Source organism: Ammodytes marinus (assembly GCF_949987685.1).
Source record: "Ammodytes marinus genome assembly, chromosome: 14".
Lineage (NCBI taxonomy): Eukaryota > Metazoa > Chordata > Actinopteri > Uranoscopiformes > Ammodytidae > Ammodytes > Ammodytes marinus.
The window spans coordinates 24,992,673-25,018,516 of record NC_137218.1 but is presented as its reverse complement, the minus strand read 5'-3'; the positions used below and the strand labels follow the sequence as shown (position 1 = coordinate 25,018,516).

The window sequence follows — 25,844 nt, the reverse complement described above, 5'->3', positions numbered from 1 at the left end:
GGTGGGACCACTTTACTGTAAGTCAACACCGTCAGACATTTCCTTATGTAAAATGTAATAAAATCAGGCGAAATAAGAGGCAGCTGCCACTTTGAAGGACCTCTTGTCAAATTCTACCTCTGCAGAGTACATTAGAGTCAGACAGGCTCTGATAAGTGTTGTAGTTTTAGAATATTTTACATTCCGAATCTTGAAAGTCCTGTGTCACAACCATGATATGTCAACACCGACTTACAATTTCTGAAGAAGTTGTTTGAACTTTTTTGATCATTTTATTTTCCTAAAGTAGTTCATACTAGCACCTATCATCAACAGAAAAACTAAATGGCTACGAGATAAATTCAATTTGTTATGTTTAAGAAACGTTAAATATGTCAACACCGTCAGACAGGAAAAAAACAAAGCTTGTGTCAAAGCTTAGCTCAGTAGCTTAGCTCAGTAGCTTAGTATATGTTGGATATATACATGTAATTTAATTTGACCATTACATTTTTTCAACATTGCACACTGTTTTGTCCCACTTCTCAAGAATCACTGATATTATACATCATTCATCAGGTTTGTGGTGGATGGTATTTTCAGAAAAATACAGTGTGAGCAGTGCTTAGAGTATGTATTGCTGTTTCCTGTGCATAGATATAAAAAGTAGATATTTGCAGACTTTGCCTAATTTCTATTCTGAGTCTTCCAAAGCTCCACAGTATCAGCTGGTGATCCTGAAAACATATTGCAGATTTTTTTCTCTGTTCCTAATTGAGTACTCAAATTGACAGTTTGACAAGCATTTATTTGGCTGGTTGAATCTTGGTTTTGTATAGAAATGAGTGATAGAAAGTGCGATGAAGCAACAAGTTATATCTGATGATAATGAATGTGTTTTTATGTTAGGGTCTCAGGTTAGGGATGCTAAACAAAAGCAAATACATGATTTGAACAAACAGGATCCACATTCTTGTAGCATTTTGGTTTCCCCCACAGAACCAGTTTGACACAATTTGACTAAACATTACACCACTCAGTCAGTCATAACTTGCACATTGCTACAATCAATCCATCAATCTTCCCAATGGTAGCAGGATATCTGATATCTATAGAGGATACACCTCCAGTCATTAGGGATGCACCGATCCACTATTTTTAGTCCCGATCCGATTCTGATATCTGGGTTTTGGATATCGGCCGATACCGATACTGTCCGATACGATATCATAATTGTTATAAAAAATTTTGATGGTGGTGATGTTATGTGTAAAGCTAGGAAGGCTTAAGCAATTCTAATTTAAAAGAGCAAGAAATATACACAAATGCATATAGGCAGAATTATAGTCATACAAAAAAAAATCCTTCTCAATGATCACTTCTGCCCCACTAGAATATGTGGTGGTGTGTTTGTCTAAACAGTCTTCCTCTCTCTGGCTGTATTTTACATAGTAGAATTTGTCACAGTGCAGAAGCCTCTCCACTTCCTTGACTTGGGTTAGCTCACTGGGTAACAAACTGATATGTACTGTATGTCAAATTAGAAAGTGGTGTCCTCTCTCCCTCCACCGAACGTCGGCGCATGCTCGCACGGCTCGTTCGCTCTTTCATAGTAAAAAAAAAAAAAAAAAAAAAATATATATATATATATATATATTTTTTTTTTAAATATCAGGGGCCTATTTCTGGTAGCTGGTTTTACATACTCTGGGTTTAACCCTGCGCTCTGAGTTGGTAAACTCAGAGCGCAGGGTTGATAAGCAACTCTGGGTTTTCGGTTTCAGAACAGTGGATCAGCGTTGGGTTTATCAACTCTGAGCGTGTTCACTCTGGGTGGAGCGTGTGCATAAAAGCCATCGTCAATGGATCGCTGATAACATGATTCACCATGGAAACAGAAGAAACAAATGATTGATCCTCCCACTTCTCCACTTCTCAAAAAAGAAAAAAAGAAATCTCCGCTCCTCCCACTAGAGTTAGAAATATTAACGAATGAGCTTATGGTAGCCTATGGAGAAGAATTAACGGGATATTGTCTCATAACTCTGATCTAATCTCCTCGGCAATTCAGAAAAAAAACAGAGCAAACATTTTTTGTCAAGATAATAATTTCTCTTCCGTATGAGAAGCCATAGTCTATTTTAAAAAGTTACGCATATCAGCTGTAAAGTAATAAAGCTGGCGCGGCACAGCATTGCTTACAGTGCCTAAAGCCTACTGTGCAGTAAACAGAACAGACTGTCGCTTCTTTTAAATGGGGAGTGAAATACATTAACGTCAAGACACATTAGGTGACAGTTTCCATTGAAGAGCCTGATTGATTTATTACCAGATCCATTTTCCTCAAGTGATCACAGTTTAAATTATTATATCATTTTTATATTCATATTAGGCTATTTAACGAGGCTTGTCTGTGACTTTAGGATCGCACAAGTGAACTACAACGATCGCGTGCAGCCGCAGCGTTACATGAATCCACCTGACATAAATCTGTTCAGTGGCACAGACGTTAAAAAACATACAATAGGCTACAAATAGGTTTATTAATCTGAATGTAGAGCATGTCACGATGTGTAAGGTGGCCGCCTATATGAACGGACCGAGGGCTGAGAACAAGGCTACTGATCAGATAAATGATTGGTCAAACGTAAAATCATCAGGAAATGATAAAAACATCCCGATGGAGATTTCTATAGAGTGATTTTTCTTCAAACTGTACAGGGACGCGTGTGACAGTGACACTCTTTCTTCAGTCGGAGCTGCAGCGTAAAGTGAAAACAAACTCGGGTAGGTCTAACCACCTATCCAGCAGGTTAGACCCACGGCGTATGTTGCCGCAGTAACTGACTCTCGGTTGCACTGAACCTGCTACCTGAAACGGAAAACCCAGAGTTTCCACCAACTCAGAGCGAACAATCTCTGGGTTGCCTCAAAACCAGCTACCTGAAACAGGCCCCAGAGCTGTCAGTCCGATATCCGATACGCAGATTTCGGCCATATCGGACCCGATACCGATACTGGATCGGATCGGCCCCATCCCTACCAGTCATACAGTACCTGTAGGAACCTCGCCTACAGATTCTGTCACAACTTCAGCCGGTATTTAGTTTGTTTTCATTTGTCTGTTTTCCTGGTTTACTTTCTGTGCCACTCCCTCCTGCTCTGCACTCCCAGTTAATTACATTCACCTGGTCTGCCCCACACTCACCTGCTCCTCATTAGTCAATCAGCCTCAGTATATATCCCAGTCATTTCCCTCAGTTCTCTGCCAGATCGTCTAGTGTGTCTTGTGTTCACATGGGTCTCCAGCGGCCTTATACTAGCCGGCAACCTGCCTGTATACCTGTATACCTGCCTGCCTGCCTGCCTGCCTGCCTGCCTGCCTGCCTGCCTGCCTGCCTGCCTGCCTGCCTGCCTGCCTGCCTGCCTGCCTGCCTGCCTGCCTGTTCGTGTTTTTGTCTCACTCCTTTGGATTTTGGTTTTCCCTTTTGCCTGCCTCTATTGGACTGTTTGCCACGCTACTACTTGGTTTGTCTTCACATTAAAACTTTTGTTGCTGCACCTAAACTGTTTTGTGTCATGCTATTGGGTTCTTGTCTGTCCATCCTGGAAACCTGACAGATTCAGACTTTTGCCACCATCATATATGAAATGAGCAAGTCTACCAGCAACTATCCAACCTGACGTTGGTGTAAATAAGCATGTTGGTTACTGTTACATGTAAAAAAAACAAGAAAAAGAAAACGACAGCCTGCTATGACACGGCACGTTTCTCTCGGTGGTAAAGGATTTAACGTTACTTAATCCATAAACAAAATGTGCAAATAATCGCCCTGATGAAGTCTGGTGAAAAACATAGCAACAAATAGTCATTTTCTAAAATGGCCCCAGTAATATTTTATCTTAAAGTTAACTGAAGTAGCAGATCTAATGACATGGTTACGCTGCGTTTGAGTCAAACATTTCCTTTTCTTTGAATGCAGTTGCAAGAACAATACTTCCCACTGCTAACTTAAGAAGCTTGACTTGAAAGCCATCTTATTTTTATTCTAATTATAACTAATCTAATCATCCATTTACTCCCCCTGCTTTGTTTCTATCTGCGGGATGTCTCTTAATTTCTCTGTGACTCACTCTGTGGTGAGTTTTTGTGGTCTGATTGTTATTTGCTTGGCTTTAATGTGCCCCTCTCCCTGATGCCTCTGTGCATGGAGAGCTGTGTCATTTGCATAACCATCGACACAGGGTTGAATTTGTTTCCCAGTTAGGTACATTTTCTCTTAGGCCACGTTCGGAACTTACTGGGTAATGTGGGTGAGAAGAATTTTTGCCTGTTCCGGAAGGCCTTCTTGTCAATACGAAACATTAATATGTCTTTTATTTCATTTTGATGGCCCATTTCCTGGACAGTGGCCTACAACCTGGCATCTTGTACACTATACAGTTTAAATCAATTTAATCTGTCCTGTCCTAGTCATTGTTGTTACCGACATTACATGGGCCCATTGTATTAGATGCAGGACCTATCCTTATGGAGTTTTTCAACGTCTTCTTATTGGCTGCCAAGTCTGACTGTATGTGGTTGTAAGGGGATTATCCATAGCCATCTAAATGAAGAAGCCCCTTCTCAAGTTCCTCCAGGACAACTCCACTACTGAATTCACGCGTACATGATCCCCCTAGAAATGTACCAGTACTAAAACGGACTAAAACTAAAACTAAGACTCAAGATAATTCTCATCATTCTGTCTTTAATGGATATCAGTTAGTATTGTTTCACGTGACCATTGTGTGTGTGTGTGTGTTTGTCCCAGATGGATCTACTAGAGGCATACACACCACATCCTGCTTCACACTTAACAGTATCCTACAAGTGATAGCTTTAAACAGCAAAGCCTCTTGAATATACTGTAAGTTATGTAACATACTTGCTCCAGATTCTAGGAGTGGTTGCTGTCCTTTACACGCATCTTTCTCCTTCCTCCAATTACATTACAGATTGTCCTCTACTTAACCATGGTCCACCCACACAGCTGTCGTGATATGTTTTTTCCCTGATTGGACTTATTTGCAGCACTGTGTAGGCGGGCGTGTACAAACTGTGCTTAATTGACGTCTCAGATTTGTTGCATCTGTTAAGTGCGCTGCAAGGTTCACCTCTTTATATCCATATTGTATTATTACACTGTTAACTTTTTTAACATAGAGACAAACAAATTTGAGGAATATAATATTTACACTTTGTAACTTTGGGTGTTTCCGAGAAGTGAACACACTTCCCTCACAAGCATAGTGGATCTCTGGAACACTGTTTGAAGTTAGAAAGCTTTCCTGAAAAGTGATTGTTTCACTGTGTTTACAGCAGCAGGACCAACAGTTTTGTTTAGACATATTCTAGTGTTACGTTTGGATCCAGGTGCCTTAAAATGATTTTATTTTGATTTATGATATCATAATTCTATACTAAGAAGAATTACATGTAGTACATATGTTTTGTAAATAACTGCAGCCTCTGCAAATGCAAACAAATCCCCCTCCTCTGAAACTGCAAAGTGCACCTTTTAATGTCCGGAGAAAACAATTGAACACAGAGAAATATATATAGCCTCTGTTCACACAGACACACTCATGCATCACTCCTTATTCATGACATTTTAATGCTTGAATACATCAAGTCTAAAACAGTGCTGTTTAGAAGCATTGTTTACACAAATAGAAATGGGAGTGGAATCAAAGGGCAGGTACTGTGTGAACAAACACTAGGATCCAATGTATATCAAATGCATAGCTCTAATGCAATAAGTAATATGGTGTCCCTTTTTCACTTCCCTCCAGTCAAGCGAGAGAGGACACAGACATGGTTGGAAGCTGGACAAATATAATCTGATATATAAATACATAACCGGGGCACTCACACATACTCACAAACACTCACTCGCACACACCCACACACACATAGGCTAGGTTAACAAACATCACTTTCACTGTCTACTTTAAGTGACTGAGACAGCCGCCAGGCAGTTGACATATTTACCTGGTGTGTGATGCCACAGGAGGGGATTAGGAAAGCAAACAAAAAAAATTAGTCTGGAATACCCACAAAGTGGAGAGGATGGTGGGGAGAATGAGAGGGGATTAATGAGGGATAGCCAGGCTTTGATCCAGTGTGTGCTCCATGAAAGCCCTTAGTTTAGCCCTTATTGCCAGTCGCCATCTGTTATGATCCAGTTGCCAGATTGCCTGGAGCAACATCATCCATCCATCCATCCCCTCTATTTCTGCTTTTGATCTGTAAAAGTAAAAACACAGGAGCTATTCTTAACTCTGTACTCGCAAAGTCAAAAGCTGATATGTGTTCTGACGGATTGTGACTCCTGTGTAACCGGGAGGCTTCTCCATTGTGGTGTTGGCCACTTCCCACTCCTCAAAGGAAGTGACGACCTGTCCTTGCCTTAGCGCATCTCAAAAATAGACACCACACACACACACAGACACACACACACACACACACACAGACACACACACACACACACACACACACACACGTAGATGAAGACCTGTCAGCCGCACTGAGGCCTACATGCTATTTCATTACAACTTAGGGTTGGTAAAAAAAGATTGATTCATGTGAAAAAAAACGTGATTTCTATCCTATACGATTTTGAATCAATTCCGTATTTGCAAAATGGAGCAGGAAGAAATACTGCAGTTGGCCCCGTCGTCATCAAACAACCCTCTGAAACCTCTGTGCCTTGTGAAAAGGCCGTTATTAAATACAGCTTATGATAATGACATAAGGGAATCGCATAAGGGAAGTGCTAATAGTTTGTATACTGTATACGTTATAGGTTTACCTTTGTGAGTTTACATTACTGCAATCAGTTGTTTAAACGTTTTCAAATTGAACAACTAAATGACTTTACTCTGCTTTCATGCACTCATTTTACAACGCCTCTCTTAGCACACAGTGGAATGCAGTGAATGCTGAAATCCTCCTTTGTACTGAATTGAATTAAATTGAATTGAGTTGGGAATCGTTTTGAAACCAAAATCGATTGATGAGTCGAATCGTGGGATTCAAAAAGATTCTCACCCTTAATGTGACTGCAGTTAGTATCCTACTTTGATGATGTATTGCAAATGAACAGTACAATAGTGACTTTGTTTAGGACTGAGATGTTACCCTGACACTTACACACTGCAGTGTAGTGTACTCCCTGCATATTTATATCTGCAATATGTCGACGATGTGGTTGATTATCTCTTTAACATTCCTCTGGTGTATCTCTTCTCTCCTTCCCCTAATTCCTTCACCTCTCACCTGTTCCTCCTTTATCTTCTTCTCCTTCATTACATTCCATCCATCATTCTTCTCACCTCTGTGTCCCTTTCTGCTGACGCCTCTTTACATACCTCATCTCACCACTCATAAGCCATAATTTACATCTATAAATATAGTATATTTTTTAAAACATTATTCTATTACATGTACGGAATCCTATTTCACTAGTTATTATTATTAATATTTCCATGTACAGTATTCTTTATTGTCTACAATTAATTAAATTAAATTTTGCATTCTAAATTTACTTTATATTTATATGGTGCACCTTATCTCTACACTTTTCATCTGCACTGTGTCCTTGCACTACTTTTGTGTTTATTAGTGTCTCTCAGGTTGCTCTCTTCACTTGTCTTTTTCTTCTTCTATATCACATTGTTGAGTGGAGCATGGGACGTAAGAATGTAATTTGCCAATGACTGCTGCTGTCATTGTTAATGTGCCTATGACAAATCAACCATCTTTAATCTTGAACCATCTCCGTCTGTGTTGAACCAGGCCGGGCCAGTCTGCACGGCAAGTCCTCCCTGCGGGTAGAGAAGGTGCGTTCAGACGACCAGGGCTGGTACGAGTGCAAGGTGCTGATGCTGGAGCAGCAGTATGACACCTTCCACAACGGCAGCTGGGTGCATCTAACCGTCAATGGTGAGTACCATCAGTGCATGCGTTATCCACCTTGCTATTCGCTGTAAACAATCAGACATAGAAGATGGAAAGATGGAAATACACAAGTTAAAACCCTTTTAAACCAATCAATACACTCTCTATGGGAATGTAGCTGCCCAATTCTACAGACACGAGTATGGCGATAATAATGATGATTATCAGGGTTTTTGTTTTAGCAGCAGAGGAGACAGCTGATACGATTTTTGAAGGTTGGCTGTTTACCGTGACGTGCGCACAATCAATACAAACAGTATGGGTGTCTAGATACAAAACAATTAGATTCTCAACACTCAATCGTTTTTAAAATGTATGTGCACAGTTGGCGGTTCAATTTCAGACTAGGCTAGTCTAGGATCATTGGTTTTATACCATGATTACTAATTTTTTAAGTTTTGTTTTAAAATATGGTCTACATTGTGTCATGAGTGACACTCTCTCTCTCTCACACACACACACACACACACACACACACACACACGCACACAGACACACACACGCACACACACACGCACACACGCTCACACGTGCGCGCGTAAGTTCATATTTAAAGATGGATATGAATGGAAATGTAATGAATTACCAACTGAACAGAAAGATTGTGAGGCTTATGGTAAAATGTTGGAATATTGTTATCATAAATATTTTTTTGTAGGAATTAATGATGAATGTTCACACCATTCATCTGTGTAGAGATACTGTCCAGTAAACACAAGGTCAAAAGTCCAGACTGTGGTGATTTCTCATTGTTTGACTTGTCTCATGGTGGCTGTGTGTGTGTCATACGAGTGACAAAGTTGTCCCTGAGCAAACCCCTACCCGCCCCAACACCCCCCCCCCCCCCCCTCCTACATGCTCTGTCACTGATAGTGTCTCTGGAGATAGAGCACCAAGCAAACACCTGAGTGCAAATAAGTAATCCACACAAGTGTATACACTCGCGGGACTCTCTTTCACATATTTCTGCCTTTTGCTTGGCAGCTCAAGCATCGAAACACTTAATCAGACAGCATATGATGACTGGTTGCCGTGGTAACAGACACACCAGATGCAGTCCTTGTGGTCACAGCACATTAGCTCAGTTTCATCAGTGTTGCTCTGGTTTGACTTCACCGTACCTCCTCTCTCTCTCCCAGAAGTGTGTAAAGGCCTCAGGCTTTTACTCCTCTGCCTTTTGCTGTCCTCATGTCAATCCTCCGCTGTCCAATAGCGTCTTGCTGACAGGCAGTGGTCTTGCACAGGACACAGATGGCTGGCTAGTTCAGCCACAATCTGAAGAAAAGGAAAGATTTAAATGATACTAAATCCAGTCTGTGATTTAGAGGTTTCAAACCAAAAAGCCTTCTCAATGTATTATACAGTGAACATTTGTAAAGAAAATGAATGTAAAGAAAATCTGTGTAAAAATCCATGGACATATAAGTGCTTCATCAGCAGTACTTCATCACCGAATCACAAACTGTAGGCCCATATAACCAGTCCAGTTTTTAAAGGTACCATATAATGCTCAGTATTTACCTTTCTGGCGACCACTTAGGCAATGGCAACCAACACTCCCAATCCTGTGAAGCAGAGATGTAGGGCTGACCAGTGTAGCCCCAGTGGCCCAATGGAAACAGGGATTATGGGTTCCACTCCCCACAATTCTGTGCAGGGGAACAGAGGAAAGTGTTCCAGGCCCATAGCCAACATCTTTACTCATCAAATTTAAATGATGCCAGCCGTAAATTCTCTCCTTTATATCGTCATATTGACAAACAAGGCGAGGTGGTTGGAGCCTGAGGAGGTGAAATACACTGTGAATCACTCGCTGCTTTGATGCAGAGCCTCACAGCTGTGATGCGATGGTTAGGGTCATGGGACCAGAGCTCTGGGGGAGGCCCTGCTGCTGCTGCTTTACTGATCACTGATGTCATCCACATGCAGTAAAACTCCCACCTCTGCTTTGTCTGGCAGGAAACAAGAGGATCAGGCAGGTTGTCCAGTCTTTTGATGGCAGTGGTGGTGTGCTCTGCATTGGGGATGTTCTGAATCACTGTAAAACACAATGGATATGATATTAGGCAGAAGGAGTCACAGTGCATAGTAAGATACTTTTTGGGGCGACTGTGGCTCAGTTGGTAGAGCGGGTCGGCCGATGATCAAAGGGTTGGAGGTTCGATCCCCGCCCTGCCACCTGTGTCATAGTTGTTGTGTCCTTGGGCAAGACACTTCACCCATCTTGCCTCATGTGAATGTCGATAGTTAGCCTGCTATCGGTGTGTGAATGTGTGTGTGAATGGTAACGTGTAAATGGGAACAGGTCTCCCTTGCAAAAGAGTCTTTGGTCTCAATACATTAATACAGTAAGTTACTGCTAATGCAAAGTGAACATTTCCTTCAGCTGCAGCTTCACTTTGAAAGCATTTATTTATCTGGACAAATTTGAGTTGACTTAATTTTTAGGAACAGTCACAGGAATAAAGCTTGGTACTGAGGGCTCACACCAAAAGCTACATCATGAGTGTCCATGGCAGCCAGCAATTATTCACCCCCCCAATAGGGTATAGACACTGGTGGTGGTGTTGTGTTTGAAATAATCACCACTGTCCCCGAAGCAATGACATACGTTTTTGCCAGTGAGTACAGGAGGTTTGTCAATGGGAGGAAGGAGGGATGTTATATCAGCCATCCAAGTCGCCAAATGTTGTGTTTAGAAATAATCACCACTGGACTCAGTTGTAGCCGACACAGCTTACCTTTAGTTTCGTCACTTCCGTTGAACAGCTATACATACATGTCGTCACCCAGACATCACATAACAATCTCAGCATAATGGAACACTGATGCCTCAATGCTTAACCAGCATGCAGACATGACACAGAGGTAAAGATCTGGATGGATGCAGTGGAGCAGGACTTCTGATGAGGATGTGATGGAGCAATGGAGCAGGGTTGCATTGATCACTGAAAGGACAACTGACAGCAGACAGACGACAGTATTTTAGCTTTTGACAGCAACACGAACAAGGTCAGGATGAATAGGATAGGTTGAGGATAAAATATAAAATGCCCATAGTCACCTGATTTGGTTGAAAACAGGAACCAGGAATAGAGAGAGAGAGAGAGAGAGAGAGAGAGAGAGAGAGAGAGAGAGAGAGAGAGAGAGAGAGAGAGACAGAGGAGGAATCTGTATTAAAGAGTGTAATGCAATTACTCAGTCTAACGGATTGAACTTTCGCTGCCTGTATAACTTCACAGTGCAGTTCAATAAACATGAATTGAATCAATCAATATTTGCTGAGTGAGTCCATCCTCTTCTCTCTAACACCTGAGGATGGAGAGCAATGTGTCAGAGTTCAAACTGAGTATCAACAGTAGCAACTGACATGTCAAAGTATTAACTATAAATATATTGCTATATGCAAATATTATAGGGATAAAATAAATAAAAAAAGATAGATTCAGAGAAACTTTGAGGATAATTTAGTTCCACTTTATTAGGTGCAAACATGGAAGATGAATGGAAGGTTATTGCAAAAGTACTTCATTCTGATTCATCCATATTGCCAAAGATAAGGCTGTATTTACTATGGCTTATTCACAGAGCTTATTATTACTGATTTCTAAAATAAAACACTATTTTTAAGTTGTGAGAAGAAGCGATTTAATCTAGAATACTTTTTGTCAAAATCCGCTAATATCTACTCACCATCCGCTACCTGTCTGTTCAGTGTGTGCACGTTATCACACAGCCACGGCTCTGCTAATGGCGGTCTTCAATGGCCGTCTCAGAGCCAGCAGCTGTTTATGTTCATACTAGCCGCGGCCAGAAAGTCGCGTATTAACGTTTAGGTGAACGGCCTAGACCGGCCACTCGCTCTGAGCCTTAACTATTGCTGCAGTGAGTATAAACATAGACACACGTTCACCAAGCATTCACTGGAGATCGCTTGATGTGCCTTTAAGTTCAAATGTAGCAGTTTAATGAATATGTATTGTTTATTGATTGATTGAATTGAGAAGCTGAATGGTCAGGCCTTAATAGCTGCATTAGGCGGTGTAGCCAGTGTGAAAAAGATCTGAAAGGAATTGTAAAATATATGCTGTATATTTCATATCTTGTTTTTTGATGGGGTTCAATGTGATTAACGAGATGCTATCTACAGTGGATGAGTCCACCCAAGCTTCACATCCTCAGATCCCACTTTCTCTCAGTATGGTGAATAATACAGTGCTGGCAGGCTGTAGATATTATGCAATCCCAATGAACATCCTTTAGTGACAGGGCTGCGCTATACATGTAACTCCCATCATGTCTTTTGAATACCTGGCCCCCTCCTTATCATGTGGCTATTAACGTGATGACAGCGTGTTGAATGCTTTAACTAGCGTGTTCCAGCTGTTGCAGAGGTTTTAAGTGTAGCTAGTAATAGTTTTTAGGAATGGCAGTGACAGAATCATCCCAGCATGAAGCCCCAGCACTGCCTTCTATTTATAGAAAAACCCATTTGCAATCTACCTCTCCCTATCGCTGTCAAACATCAGTGCTTGTCGGTGATTACTCGGAGCACTTTACCTCTCAGCCCTTCGCCCCGGCATTGAAAGATCTAAAGTGATGCATATAGATTCCGGGTGAGAGTGGTGCTATATCGCGCTGATGCCTTTTCCTCCACAAATTGACACCTATACTTCATTCCCGTGAACTGATATCGCCCCCCCCCCCCCAGCTATGAGACAGACTCCTTCCGGACACAGTGAGAGTTTGAGAAAAGGAGGAGCAGGAAGAGAGAGAGAATGTGTCTGGCAGAATGGTGTAAATAGCGTGCAAGCAAGTTCCTGGCCATGTGTTGCATGGATGGATGGTTCCAACTCATATTCCTCTTCCTTGTATTTTTTGTATTCCGGTTATCAGATTTAGTAAAATGATGTATGGATAGGTTCTAGGGGGTGGGCGTTATGACTTAACGTTTATATTGGAATTTTTTCATGTTCTGGACAGTGACAGTATTGTATCACGGTATTCTACCACTTAATGAGATATGTTTTATGTCAATTGGACTTCCTTATAAGTTTAATAAATTAAATTAGCATGATTGCCTTGCTATCTTTCCATCTCTTCCTATTCTTATCGTAAGTTGTAGCAGCAGTAAACCTTGCCTGGAGTGACACCTGTGTAGGAATGTATTGGTCTCTCAGGGTTTTCAACTTATTGAATCCCTAAAAACTGAACTTGATGGATTCCTCGCTAGCTTAGCTCGTTAGCTTGGGCTAGCTAGCCGCTCTAGCTGAGGTTCAGCAGGGGGCGGCTCGTAGATTTGCCTATGCGTGTGTGAACACCAACAGGTCTAACGCAATATTAAACACCATAAGAGCGTCCGAAATGAAGTTTGTGACGGATAAAATCAGACCCTCAACTGCTGCACTGTAGAGCACGTGGGTCTCCTTAGCTCATAGTCAGCCTCACTCTGTCCTGTGCATTATCTGTGTGGGTGTGTTAGTCATCTGTTGTGTGACGCAAGAAAAAACCCATGTGTGCGTGAAGACCAGACGTGTGGGTGTTTATGACAACATTATCATGGCATAACGTGAAACTGGCAATGTTGACGACACCGGTATAGCACTCATTCCCTAATAGATGGACGGAATTGGCTTTCATGGGACATAATTATGTCCTTTCTCCTAAGATCATTTAGATGTAGATTTTTCCTCACCCTCTCCCTTATTTTATTTTATTTTTATTTATTTTTTAACCTTTATTTATATAGGTATATCCCATTGAGTCCGAAGACTCTTTTGCAAGGGAGACCTGTTTTCCTTTCCCACGTTACCATTCACACACACATTCATACACCGACAGCAGGCTAACTATCGACATTCACACTTATATCTATGTTGATGCCAAAAAGAAAGCAAGGTCCATATTTCAGGGTTAGTCTTCAGCGACTCCACCTCCAAAAATAGCTTCAGCACAGTCTCCTGCCATCCCTGCATCTCTGCAGCAGAACTCTGCAGTGTTGCACAACAGCCCCATTCCTCTCTCCTTAGTATCTGTTGGAGTCTTTCATTATAATTCCTCTCTAACCCTAACCGTTTTTACATCTTCCCTGAACAAGTTAATACACCCATTTTTCTATATATGATTTGACCTCTTTTAACTTTGACAAAGATAACTTTAAAGGCAGGATGCACCCAATTAGTGTGTCACTTGTGTCTTTCTCTTAAACATTTTTCTTCTTCTATATTGCATTGTTGAGAGAAGCCTGAGACTTAAGAATTGCATTGCCAATGACTGCTGCTGTTGACAATTGTTGTGCATATGACAAATAAACCATCTTACATTTTGAATCATAACTGGCCGTACCATTCATTATGATCCATGGCGTTAGGGGCTCACTGCTGGTTTGATTTTGTGGTGACCACAGTGACATGGAGCTGGTGCTGTCAGGGTGCTGTGCCGAGGAGACACACTCACACCATGCCAGCAGCAGGGCCCGAGCCATGTTTTGGTCACAGCTCAGCTCAGCTCGGCGGGGAGTATTCCCAGCCCTATCAAAACATGGCCAAGGGGAATAACCAACATTTTTACCATCTGACCAATCTAACATTGTGCATCAACTGAGACGAATCAGATAAACGCTTTACTGAACAATAACAACAATAAGCTTGTAGAGAGAGACCTCTCAAAGTCAAGGTTATTGCTCGCACAGTGGATAAGTATTTTATTCATGTGGACCGCTGCAGTATGGAGGACTGTAACTGACATCATTCAATATTAATTAAGAGATACATAAAAGAGAGAGTCAATTAAATAATACTGTATGCCATTTAGTTACGTTTGTAATATATTAATGATACAAGAGACATAAATTCACCTCTCTGTATTACGTTTTATTTATATTAAAGGCATACACCAGTGTGACTGGCCACTAGCCACTGTGTTGACTTACCCATTTCCAGAGCCTCGGCTGTGTATTAACACCAGACTTTTTAAGCGAACACACAGTACGGACAGGTATGGTGAGTCGATATTCGCTGATTTTGAAAATTGGTGTTTAGGATTTCAATGACTGAGTATGCCTTTAATGCTATTTATGTCAAGTTATACTTTATCGTGTTAAATCTATGAATTTCAATAGCTCAATGGTTTTTCAATCACTTTTATGACTGTATTTGTTATCCAAAGGAGTGCAATGAGAAACGATTTGGCTTATTAGTATAATCATTTATTAGTATTTTAACATTGCCCTTATAAAAAGGATGTGTGGTGTTGAAAACAATTCTAAACAATAACACTCGTTTTATAATTCTAAATAATAATTCCTCATCCATGGTTTACTTTGGCCTCTGACCTGTTGACTCCAGGCCTGGCTTCACATATTATGATATCATCTTGCTGTTACCATTATCCATGTGTCAACAGCCTTTATGGTTTGTAACACTGTTAAAAGCTCCCTCTAAGCCGGTTCTTGGTGTGTAAGCAGAGATAGAACTAACTCTGTATAACCTGTCCCATATGCTACTGCTCACAGCAGGTCAATGTTATTCTGACCCCCGTGATGCTAATCCCTGCCATGCTAGATTTATGAGTCGATCCACGTCATTACCTGCAGATTTTTCATGACAGGATGCAGTTCCCAATGACTTAAGATCATATTCACCCTTCACACAGTACAATAAAGGCAAACTTCACATCACTTATTGTTTTACATTCAGAACAGTCATACTATATGTTAGACACTATGATTTGCCAATATTTTACATTACTTTCTTCTTCCTTGGAGCTGCTGCTTAACAATAATTTCACTGTAGTGAAATGTACAACAGGAATAAACGTACAAATACTTCAAATGTGCATTAATGAAGGTTATCCATCACATAATTTAAACAATTTGCTTTTAAGAGTGACTTTTAAACCATTATTATTATTTGTCTGATATCATATCATCTGAAGGCAAAGCTCTGTGAAAGCTGGCTATCAGTGATGGGAAGTCAAAGTGTCCTTGAACGCACCACGGAGGAGAGTTATAAAAATAGCACCTGCACACAGCTGCAGTTCACATGACAATAATGTAAAACAGCAAAGGTGAGCAACTTTCAGGTTTTCTTTCATTTTTCTAAAAGTCTGTTTTGGACGGGGGTAAGGTTTCAATATAAGACAGGTACTCACAACATTCCTTAAAAAACTCAGCCACGATTAACATCCCAGATATGTTTAAAAAATCCCAAGTAGTAACACAATATATATATATATATATATATATATATATATATATATATATATATATATATATATATATATATATATACACACACAAAGACTTCTACACACAGCAACTTGTATTTCAGATCAGATTTTACATTTTCATTGAACTATGTGGAATATCGCAATAAATAACAATATGCATTGTATCGCGATGCATCGTGATATATCATAGCGTGAGCCATATATCGTGTCGCATATCCTATCGTGAAGTCCAATACACAGCCCTAGTCCAGCATGTGACGTAAAAGTCTCCTTCCGCCCATATGTGCGCACCAATGTTCCAGTACGTAACCGGTTGCTCCACACTCCTGTTGCTAGTGTTTGCAGAGAAGAATATCAAGAAGAAGAGAACTGTACAACAAAGCAATTCTGTGGGCTAATACAGACAGGGATCAATTCTTTACAGAATCAATTATTGCATTATCTGATGTTCCATTCTGGTGATGGGTTTCATGCTTGTGTGTTGCCACAGTGTGGTATTTACTTCCATGGTGCTGACTGACACATCATCATGTTGACTGGCATGCGGTTTGAACTCCAATTATAATCTATTTTCTGTTTTCTTGCTTTCGCTTAAAATACTCAATGAATCAACTGAGTTCTAGTATATGTCTCAAAGAAATTGTACGATTGAAATATATATATTCTTTAGTCTCCATCTATGTGGCGTGGCAAAGCATGTGGTGTGGAATTAGCACTATGGCTGGGGTTACGGCTGCAGATGGAATGTCATGTTAGAAATTGAGAGGATACTGGATTACACATGTAAGCAGATCAGCCTCAGTACTAAGGTGATTAGATTGAGAATATCAAAACGGGAATTATGACCGAACACAATCTGTATTGAATCGCAGAGAATGATATCGGCATGCGTGTGTTTCATTGAAAAGGGCTTGCTTCAGGTTAAATAGGACGGGGTGGTTGGACAACACAGATTAAGTATCATTTGGTAATATTTGGAATACATGCCAATTGTCTGATTGTATGATCATCCCTGCTCTTAATCTACATGGTCTACGAGCTAAAGAGGATTTTGAAAAATGGTTTTACAAAATGCAGCATGCCTTGCACATCACTAGCCATCACTCTGTTGATGTGCTAAAAGCCCTGAGACAGTTGAAGAGATGGTAAAAAAAAATCAGATGGGTCATTCATTAGACATTCACTTCTATATCAAGCAGTCCAACGCTTCCACCGTCTTATTTTGCTGTCTTGGTACAAATCCAAAATTGTGGATTCCGAGACCATGTGCAACCAACCACATAGCAAAGTCAGGTAAAGGTTTACACACATGTATTATTGAGTGGTCTCTTGGTCATCTGTTTAAATGGCCAGTCTCCTGCTGTGTTGTTCACTCAGCTAATCCCTCAGAGGAGGAAGGAGAAGATGTTGTCTACTAAGTAACACCATATCTTTGAAGATTTCAGACTCCTTCTAGAAAAAAAATATCACTTAAAATCTCATGATCCTACAATGACTGTTATGTGCCTGTGGTGTCTATGTTGTTTCCCTATTCACTGGTTAGCTGGCTGCCTGTGGATAGTACTTCAGCCCAATTCCCTACATTGCTTCAATAACTCAAATTGACTTTGAAATTCACTTATACTACATCATTGTTATTTATGACATCGCACCAGTTTTCTAGAAAAGAGTCCTCTATAAATACTGGGATATTGATAGATCACAATCTCTATAATGAGACAGAGAGCTAGGTCATGCAACCATTGCAATCTAAATCCTGTTGACTTTTACATCCCCTCTCAGCAGTGACACACCGCCGCCTGCTCGCTCCTTTTTTCTTCTTTTTTTAAAGATAAATCCTCTTTGCACCCAGGAGACAAGACGTGAAAAATAATGTAATGGAAACCATTTAATGGAACAAATATCTTCACACATATGTCCATCAAGACTGAGCCAAACTTATAAGTGTTGATCAGCCTCCTTTACCGTCTCCTGGCAACAATAGTGTACTGCTATGGGTTCCATTAAGGGAATATTTTCTTGTCACATTTCCAGTGCAATTTTGTCTTCATTTGAGGAATGTTAGAGTTCTAGTAGAAGCATTATTAAGTAATCAATGCTGAATAAACTACCAACTTGTAAATAGACTGAATGACTAAGCAGATGTATGCATTAGAATGCAGATGTATGTTCCTATACACAAATGTGTACAATAGAATTAAATCTATCTGAGATCTGCAATGACTGCTTAAACCCTTGCCAAAAAAAATGTGTTCTGGATAGAAATCCGTGGACCGGGAACTCCATTGAACTGCATTGTTCAAGTGTGTGTTGCCATTTTGGATGCGGGTGGTTAGTTCATTTGTGCAAGTGATCCAGTGGGAACTTGGTCGAAATGGTTCTTATTCTGTAATTGACTTGATGCTTGATTCTTTTTAAACATTTTCACACCATTGTTCTTTCTTTTCCTCCCTCTCCTGTGACTCCTCAGCGCCCCCCACCTTCTCGGACACCCCCCCTCAGTACGTAGAGGCCAAGGAGGGGGGCAGCATCACCCTGACCTGCACCGCCTTCGGTCACCCCAAACCCTCTGTCAGCTGGCTGAGGGACGGCAGCCTCATGGTCAGCAGTGCCAAGTATAAGGTGATCACAATAATGATAAAGAATGAATACATTAATATTTATTAAATAAATTGATAAGTATCTTAATGTTTCATCTGATCTCATCCTCCAGTATCTTTGTATCACACTGATAATAGTTCTGAGCATCCTTATTTATTTAAAGAGACTACTGCATGGGTAATGCAGGGCTCCTGATGCCCTCAGTAAAAATTAAGCAATGCAACTTCAACTGATAAGGAGCTGCCCAATGATTTAATGGCACAACCCATATCCAACCCTAGATTAACATGAGTGCTTTAAAGTTACAACGAGTAAGTCGGCACGTTGGCGACACCTTTGAACAAAAGCGGTAGTATTATTACGACGCCAGCTGTCGTGAAGCTGTTTCCTAGCTCGTGCAGGGAGTGAAAGATTCAATTAATCAGGAAGCAATATGGTGCGTGGTGCGTGTCCGTGTGTTGAAAGTGTGAGGGCACCGGACTCTTTTCGGCTCCGTGAGAGAGTGGAGAGCATCAACTAATGCCAGTAAGTGCTAAACACACCTGATTGCAATGAGTTGATGCATTGTCACCTCTCACGGAGCTGAACGAGTCCCCGTGTCCTCACACAAAGCGAATGAACGAGAGATGGCAGTTAGTTAGTAATGGTATGGATCACGATGAGGTAATGTGTTTATGATGTAAATAATGACTATTTCAGATGAATAATGGTCATCTGATGATGGTGGTGAGGCAAAGTAAACTTTGCTTTAGTAGGCTACCGCTCATTCATTTAGGAGTAAACACTGCAGTCTAGGTTCGCTCCGTGAAATTGTGTATACGTTGCTTGGCAACGCCCTCCCGTCCGCCTATCACTCTCCATTTTAGCTTTTCTTCATTGCATTTTCTTTTTTTTCTTTGATGGTTCAGCCCCGTTATCAGTCATTATGACGACAAACAACTGTCTCAAACAAGGCTCCCGCTCCCCTTCCCTCACCTGGAGGGATAGGCTTCTCACATCGCGCTGCTGCGCCTCACTGAAATCTGCGACCAATGCGGATATGTGACCATAGAGCATGCACGCGTGAACCGAAAATCGGACTGGGTGTACGACCAGATCAAATGCAGTAATAAAAACTATATAAAAACGTCTTTCTTTGCACTGATGGTCTCGTTTGCTGTTAAAGGTAATTTATGATTATGAGAGGAAACATGAGGCTGTTTAAAAGATATTTAAATGTTACTCGTTGCCGCTTTAATTTGACTGTTTCATGTTAGAGAAAATAACTTTCCAGAGCTGTACAATCCTGCCTCATGTACAAGCACACATCCTTGTGTCGTGGTTTGTTGTATCTTATCTTCTCACCGCCTGTTCACTGCTCATGTAAACCAACCTTTAGATCAGGGGTGGCCAACCCGCGGCTCGCGAGCCGCATGCGGCTCTTTGCCCAGCTTCGTGCGGCTCTTCAGTTCATATCAAATTATGTGATTATAATTTTTTTATTTTTTTATATTTTTTTATACTTTTTTTTTTGTGTGGGCCTATGTGTGTGCATGTTCGCAAACGTTTAATGCGGCTCTTATGTTCGTTTTACATGTTGTCTATTATTTAATTTTTTATTTTATTAATGTGTATGCCTGTTCGCAAATGTTTAATAGAGGACGCAACATAACGTTCGCAAACGTTTGGTGCGGACGCAACATAAAACTGCCCGCTCAGCTTGGAGGGAGGTTTTCCGTGAGTAAACTATTTGTGTCAAGTTCGCTCCAAAACAGAGTGGGAGAGTTCATATTTTTGGTTGAACGGTATGCCAAGCCATTCTGCCTTATATGCCAGGTGTCATTTGCGCATTTCAAGGCTTCAAATCTTCAGCGCCACTTCAGCTCTCTCCATGCTAAAAGTAAGTCCCACAAAGCAACATACATAGTAAGAGAAAAACGCTATTTTAAATTGTTATATTTTTGTTTGTGGACTTGGTTGAACTGAGAGTGTGTGTGTGAGGCAGTGCACACAATGTTCATTGTTGAAAATGACTGCCCTGTCGTCTTTAGTCCAGTCCTGTCATTATCACAGGGGCGGCCTTAACGATCTGGGGGCCCGTTTCAAGTCCTAGTGTAGGGCCCCCTGTTTTTTATTTATTTTTTATTTTTTAATAAATAATGCTTGTGCATGCATGTGCAAGCTCCCCGCGAAAATAAAAACGCCCCCCCCTCCCTAAAATCTTACTGGCCACCCCAGTGCCCCCCCCCCCCCCCCCCCCCCAGTTCAAATGTTATTTTTTATTTTTATTTTCCTGATATGTATCCTAGTTCAGAGATGATATGTATTTTTTTTTTCTTAACTTTTTTTGATAGGTAGTTGCCAAGTTCATCACACAAACACTCCAATCCACTGATATGAGATCAGTTTGCAATTTTCAATTACTAAATTAATGGTAGGACTGTGGCCACTAGAACTGGTCTCTGGTCAGCAAAGGTCTTGAAAACAGCATAAGTGTGCTTGTGACATGCGTGCCACCCATGCATGTGTATAGGCACGTGTCCCAGCAGATTTTTGAAATCTGAATAAAAAAATTTAAGTTTGTAGTTAGCAAGTGTAACATGTTCTTAGCAAGGGCAGACTTTCATAAATAAAGGTTTATTTTTTTAGCAAGATATTTGGTCAAAAGCTAGTGGTCATCCGTCCCTCTGTCCAGTTGTTAGGCATCTGGCTGCTAGCAAGTTATGTTGTCTTGCTAATTTTACTATTCATCTGAGCTGAAATAAATATTGACTTTTTCCTTTATTATCTTTGCGAGAATGCACCAGAATGCTTAGATTACATGTTAAAAACACAAAAAAATCTTCTGGGGGGGGATGCCCCCAGACCCCCCTTCAGGGGTTTAGTTTTCTGACAAACATTACAATGGATACTAACATGATTTGGGCATTTGGGATTATAAATCATCTTTGAATTGGTTGTACAGCATATCACATGACATGCTATTCATTCAGGGGTGCGATGGCCACCCCACACTAACTCTGTGGCCCACCTTGGCCACCCCCAGTCAAAATTTCCTGGAATCGCCACTGTGTGTACCCGTGTGTACGATGTGGCTCTTTGCAGTAACACAGTAAAAAATGTGGCTCTTTGTCTCTGACTGGTTGGCCACCCCTGCTTTAGATAAAGGGTTTGGCTTTTGGGAATATTGTGACTTAAATGGGTTACATTTTGCAAAAACTTTCTCTGTACCCTTTCCAACTTTTGATACTGGAAATGCAAATAAATGCGTGCCGAGCCGCACCTAACCGATCAGAACTACACAGCTCTGTGGAAACGAGGCTTTAGTAACTTTTATTCCTGTAAGAGGATCTGACTGTAGCTGTAAATACTCTATAAATCAGTGAAATGGTGATTGAAGTTGGGATCTTTAACAGTCACAATGACCCAGTTTGATTTCAGTTAGTTATTAAGAATCTGTGTCTAATGAGAAAAGAAGCATTTGTGTTAACAGTGAATGCTGTATTGAGTCGTAATGGAAAGGACACCCCCACATTAGATCAATTATTTAAATGACTGAGCTTTGTTCAAAGTTAAACTTCTATTTCCTCAAGGCACTAGCCAGTACTGTATCTTTCTCTAGACTAGTGAGCAACTGTAAAACCTGTAGATGTGAGTGACTGACGATTTAGATGATGTTCTTATCTGAATAACCATGCATTTTGATGCATTTAAAGACAACCAAACTGTCTACTAAGTTGCTGCATCATGCATTTGCTGTCATTTGTTAGGGTTTACTTTTAGGAAATGGATTGCTTGTTGAAGTAATTCCTCCCATTCTTTCATATTGGACATTAAGAACACCTTTGAATGATGAGGAATCCCACAGTCTTGATTCTGTGCTAAAATGCATTCCAAATGTCCTCGTTTTCCTTCCATCCTTTCCATTGGAAGCTTGTTAAGATGGGAAAACTGTTTTGATGTATAGTTTGAAGAAATAATCTTTATTTATTTTTTCTTGGTGCAACAACTATGGCAACATAGAAGTTATTGCCTCACAAACATACATATACACACTCAAATTGCCCAATCAGCCTTAAAACATACCAATTAAACTCAAAACTGTTGCAATTATAGAAAAAGGATTCCAGCCCTTTTGGATAACATTACATGAACATTCCCCTCTGTGAACATACTTTTAAAGTCTCACAGTATCAAAGAGCATATTGGATTTACTCAGATTCCTCTGGAGCCACGGAAGGCTTTATACAACTTTCTTTTCATTAATGCAGTGGGTCTCAAAACCTGGTGAATAGATTTTTTAGATGTAAGGTCAGTGCTGTTTCGTTTAAAGTGAAATGGTCAAACAAAATCAAAAGCCACACTTAAAGCCACTACGAGTAACTTTGTCCGTTGGCTGCCCCTTTGGACAAAAGCAGTAGTATTTTTATGACGCCAGCTGTTGTAAAGCTGTTTTCTAGCGCGTGCAGGCCGTGCCAGTGTCAAATAATTAGGACGCAATATAGTGCATGTCCGTGTGTTGAAAGTCGGTGTGAGGGCACGGAGCTGAAAGATTCCGTGTCCGCACAGAAAGCGAGAGACGGCAGTTAGTAGCCTATGGATCACAATTAAGTAATGTGTTTATGTTGTTGTAAATAATCACTTTTTCAGATGAATAATGGTCATCTAATGATGGTGAGGCAAAGTAAACTTTGTTTTAGTACCGCTCATTCATTTAGGAGTAAACACTGCAGTCTAGTTCGCTCCCGTGAAATTGTGTACACGTTGCTTAGCAACAACCTCCTCCCGCCCGTCTATCCCTCTCCCTTTTAGCTTTTCTTCATTGCATTTAATTTTTTTTCTTTGATGGTTCAGCCCCGTTATCAGTCATTATGACGACAAATAACTGTCTCAAACAAGGCTCCCGCTCCCCTTCTTTCACCTAGAGGGATAGGCTTCTCAAATTGTGTTGCTGCACTACACTGAAATCTGCAACCAATACGAATATGTGACCATAGAGCCTGCACGCGCAAACCGAAAATCGGACTGGGTGTGCGACCAGACCAAATGCAGAAATAAAAACTATATAAAAACGTCTTTCTTTGCACTGATGGTCTCGTTTGCTGTTAAAGGTAATTTATGAATATCAGAGGAAACATGAGGCTGTTTAAAAGATATTTAAATGTTACTCGTAGCTGCTTTATTAACTATTTTTATCCACCCAACTAAATACAAAGTAAAACCTCTAAACCTGGCATCACCACCCATATCTGCAAAATGATCAGGCCTTTACAACCACTGTTTTCAGTAAGTGTTGATGAGGTTCTTGTACAGGTAGTTCAGGCTATCACAGCTCTGATCCTCTTCTCTCATGAGCTACATCAGGGCTCTAGTATGTTGTAAAATCTGTTGTTAATTAAAATTGCAAGCACTATTTAGGTTTCACCAGGCCTGTATATGTTGTTATAATTCCCTAATCACTGCTGGAGTTTGATTACAGTCATAGATTACTTCCTGCCACTTTAATGGAGTTATCTTTTGAAAGCTTTGGATTATTTATTAGTTCATTCATTGATATCATCATCATCAACGTTTATTATTAGACTCAAGGTCCATTTAAAAGACATACAATACAAAAAATAGACAAAACACATAAATAAGAATAAAAACATTCCGACCAATTATAAAATGCACTTATGCCTTTGTCTCCAAAGGTATGACTTGTATCGTACCCCACTATAACTTGGGTTTGAGGGCAGCATTATAATTTCATTCTTTGAGTCATCCATCGACCAATAAATGGGTACATAAGGTTCCTCAATAAAGCTTGTAAGGTGTTAACTCCTGCATTCACAAATAGCTCACTTGCACTGCTCCACCTAAGATACTGTATATGTCTTGATTTTCTTTTATTGGATGCAACTAAAGTGGCTTTATGTAGCTAGCTGTTGGCTTTCTTATTATCTGTATAACAACGATACAAACTTTAGACGTTAGGTATTGTTATGATTTGATTACATTCCCTTTGCTGTAGTTATGAGTTATAGCCCAGTTTCCAATGCAGGACCTATTACCATGAAGTACAACTAAAAAGATATTCCAATGCATTTATTCACTTTGTAAATAAATAAATAAATATTTGCTATAAAGCAAAATTAACTGCCTCCGTTTTTGAAATTTACGTTACAAATAAAGTTGCCTTGCCTAAAGTTACATTTAATGATATTTAAAAATACTGTATGTTAAGTACGTATTGGAAATTTGCTCATACTTTTTGGTTAGAAGACCTACGTTTCATGCCAAATGGCCACCTTAAAAGTAGACTCTAAACAGTAATGCTTGATGTGTGTGTGTGTGTGTTTGTGTGGTTAGGTGTCTGATGGGAGTTTGACGGTGCTATCCATCACCCGGGAGGATCGTGGGGCCTACACGTGTCGAGCCTTCAGCCCCCAGGGAGAGGCCATTCATACCACACGGCTGCTAGTACAAGGTAGGTACATGTGACTGGGTTGCTGTGTCCTTTGAAGTCCTTTTACACTTTATTAAGGCAAAAACCTATTTTGATCAATTATTTGAGAACAGCCTGTAAAACATTTGATAGAATTTGTGCAGGCAAGGTTCTTGCAAAAGTGCTTCACCACAAAGCACATTGATTCTTAAGGCGCTTTCAAAAGTGCAACTTTTAGGGTGTATTCACACATGCTGTGTTTAGTTCGGTTGAAACGAACTCAGGTGCACTTCCACCTTCGGTGCGCATCTTTCAGACAGGTGTGAATACAGCAATCGCACTCGGGGGCGGACCAAACAAACGCTCCGAGACCCAGCTGAAGAGGTAGTCTCGATGCGCTTCAAAACGCACTCTGCTGCAGTTCGTTTGTGGTGTGAATTTGGCCGGACTCGATCCGACCCAATTGCAGGAAGCACTGCGCCTTTTCTTTCTTTTCTTTTTTAATAAATCGCCATCAGCTTCACATTATGGGAAAGTGTTGTTGTCGCCATTGTTAGGAAGATTAGTTGTGGTTTGACCGGGAGCCCCGAGCGAAAATATTACATTTGATAATGATGCGTGCGGATC

At 40.6% G+C, this 25,844-nt stretch overlaps 1 protein-coding gene across 1 annotated transcript in view; it reads left to right on the top strand.

Annotated features, from left to right (window-relative positions):
• LOC307261142 (protein turtle homolog B-like) overlaps positions 1–25,844 on the top strand; it is a gene marked incomplete at both ends in the record, with an annotated part of 124,096 nt that overhangs the window by 36,150 nt on the left and 62,102 nt on the right. Inside the window, 3 exons of the mRNA XM_080041605.1 lie at positions 7,820–7,966; positions 18,681–18,832; positions 25,142–25,259. Of these exons, the coding sequence (XP_079897731.1) occupies positions 7,820–7,966; positions 18,681–18,832; positions 25,142–25,259 (417 nt within the window). The remainder of the gene's footprint in view (positions 1–7,819; positions 7,967–18,680; positions 18,833–25,141; positions 25,260–25,844) is intronic.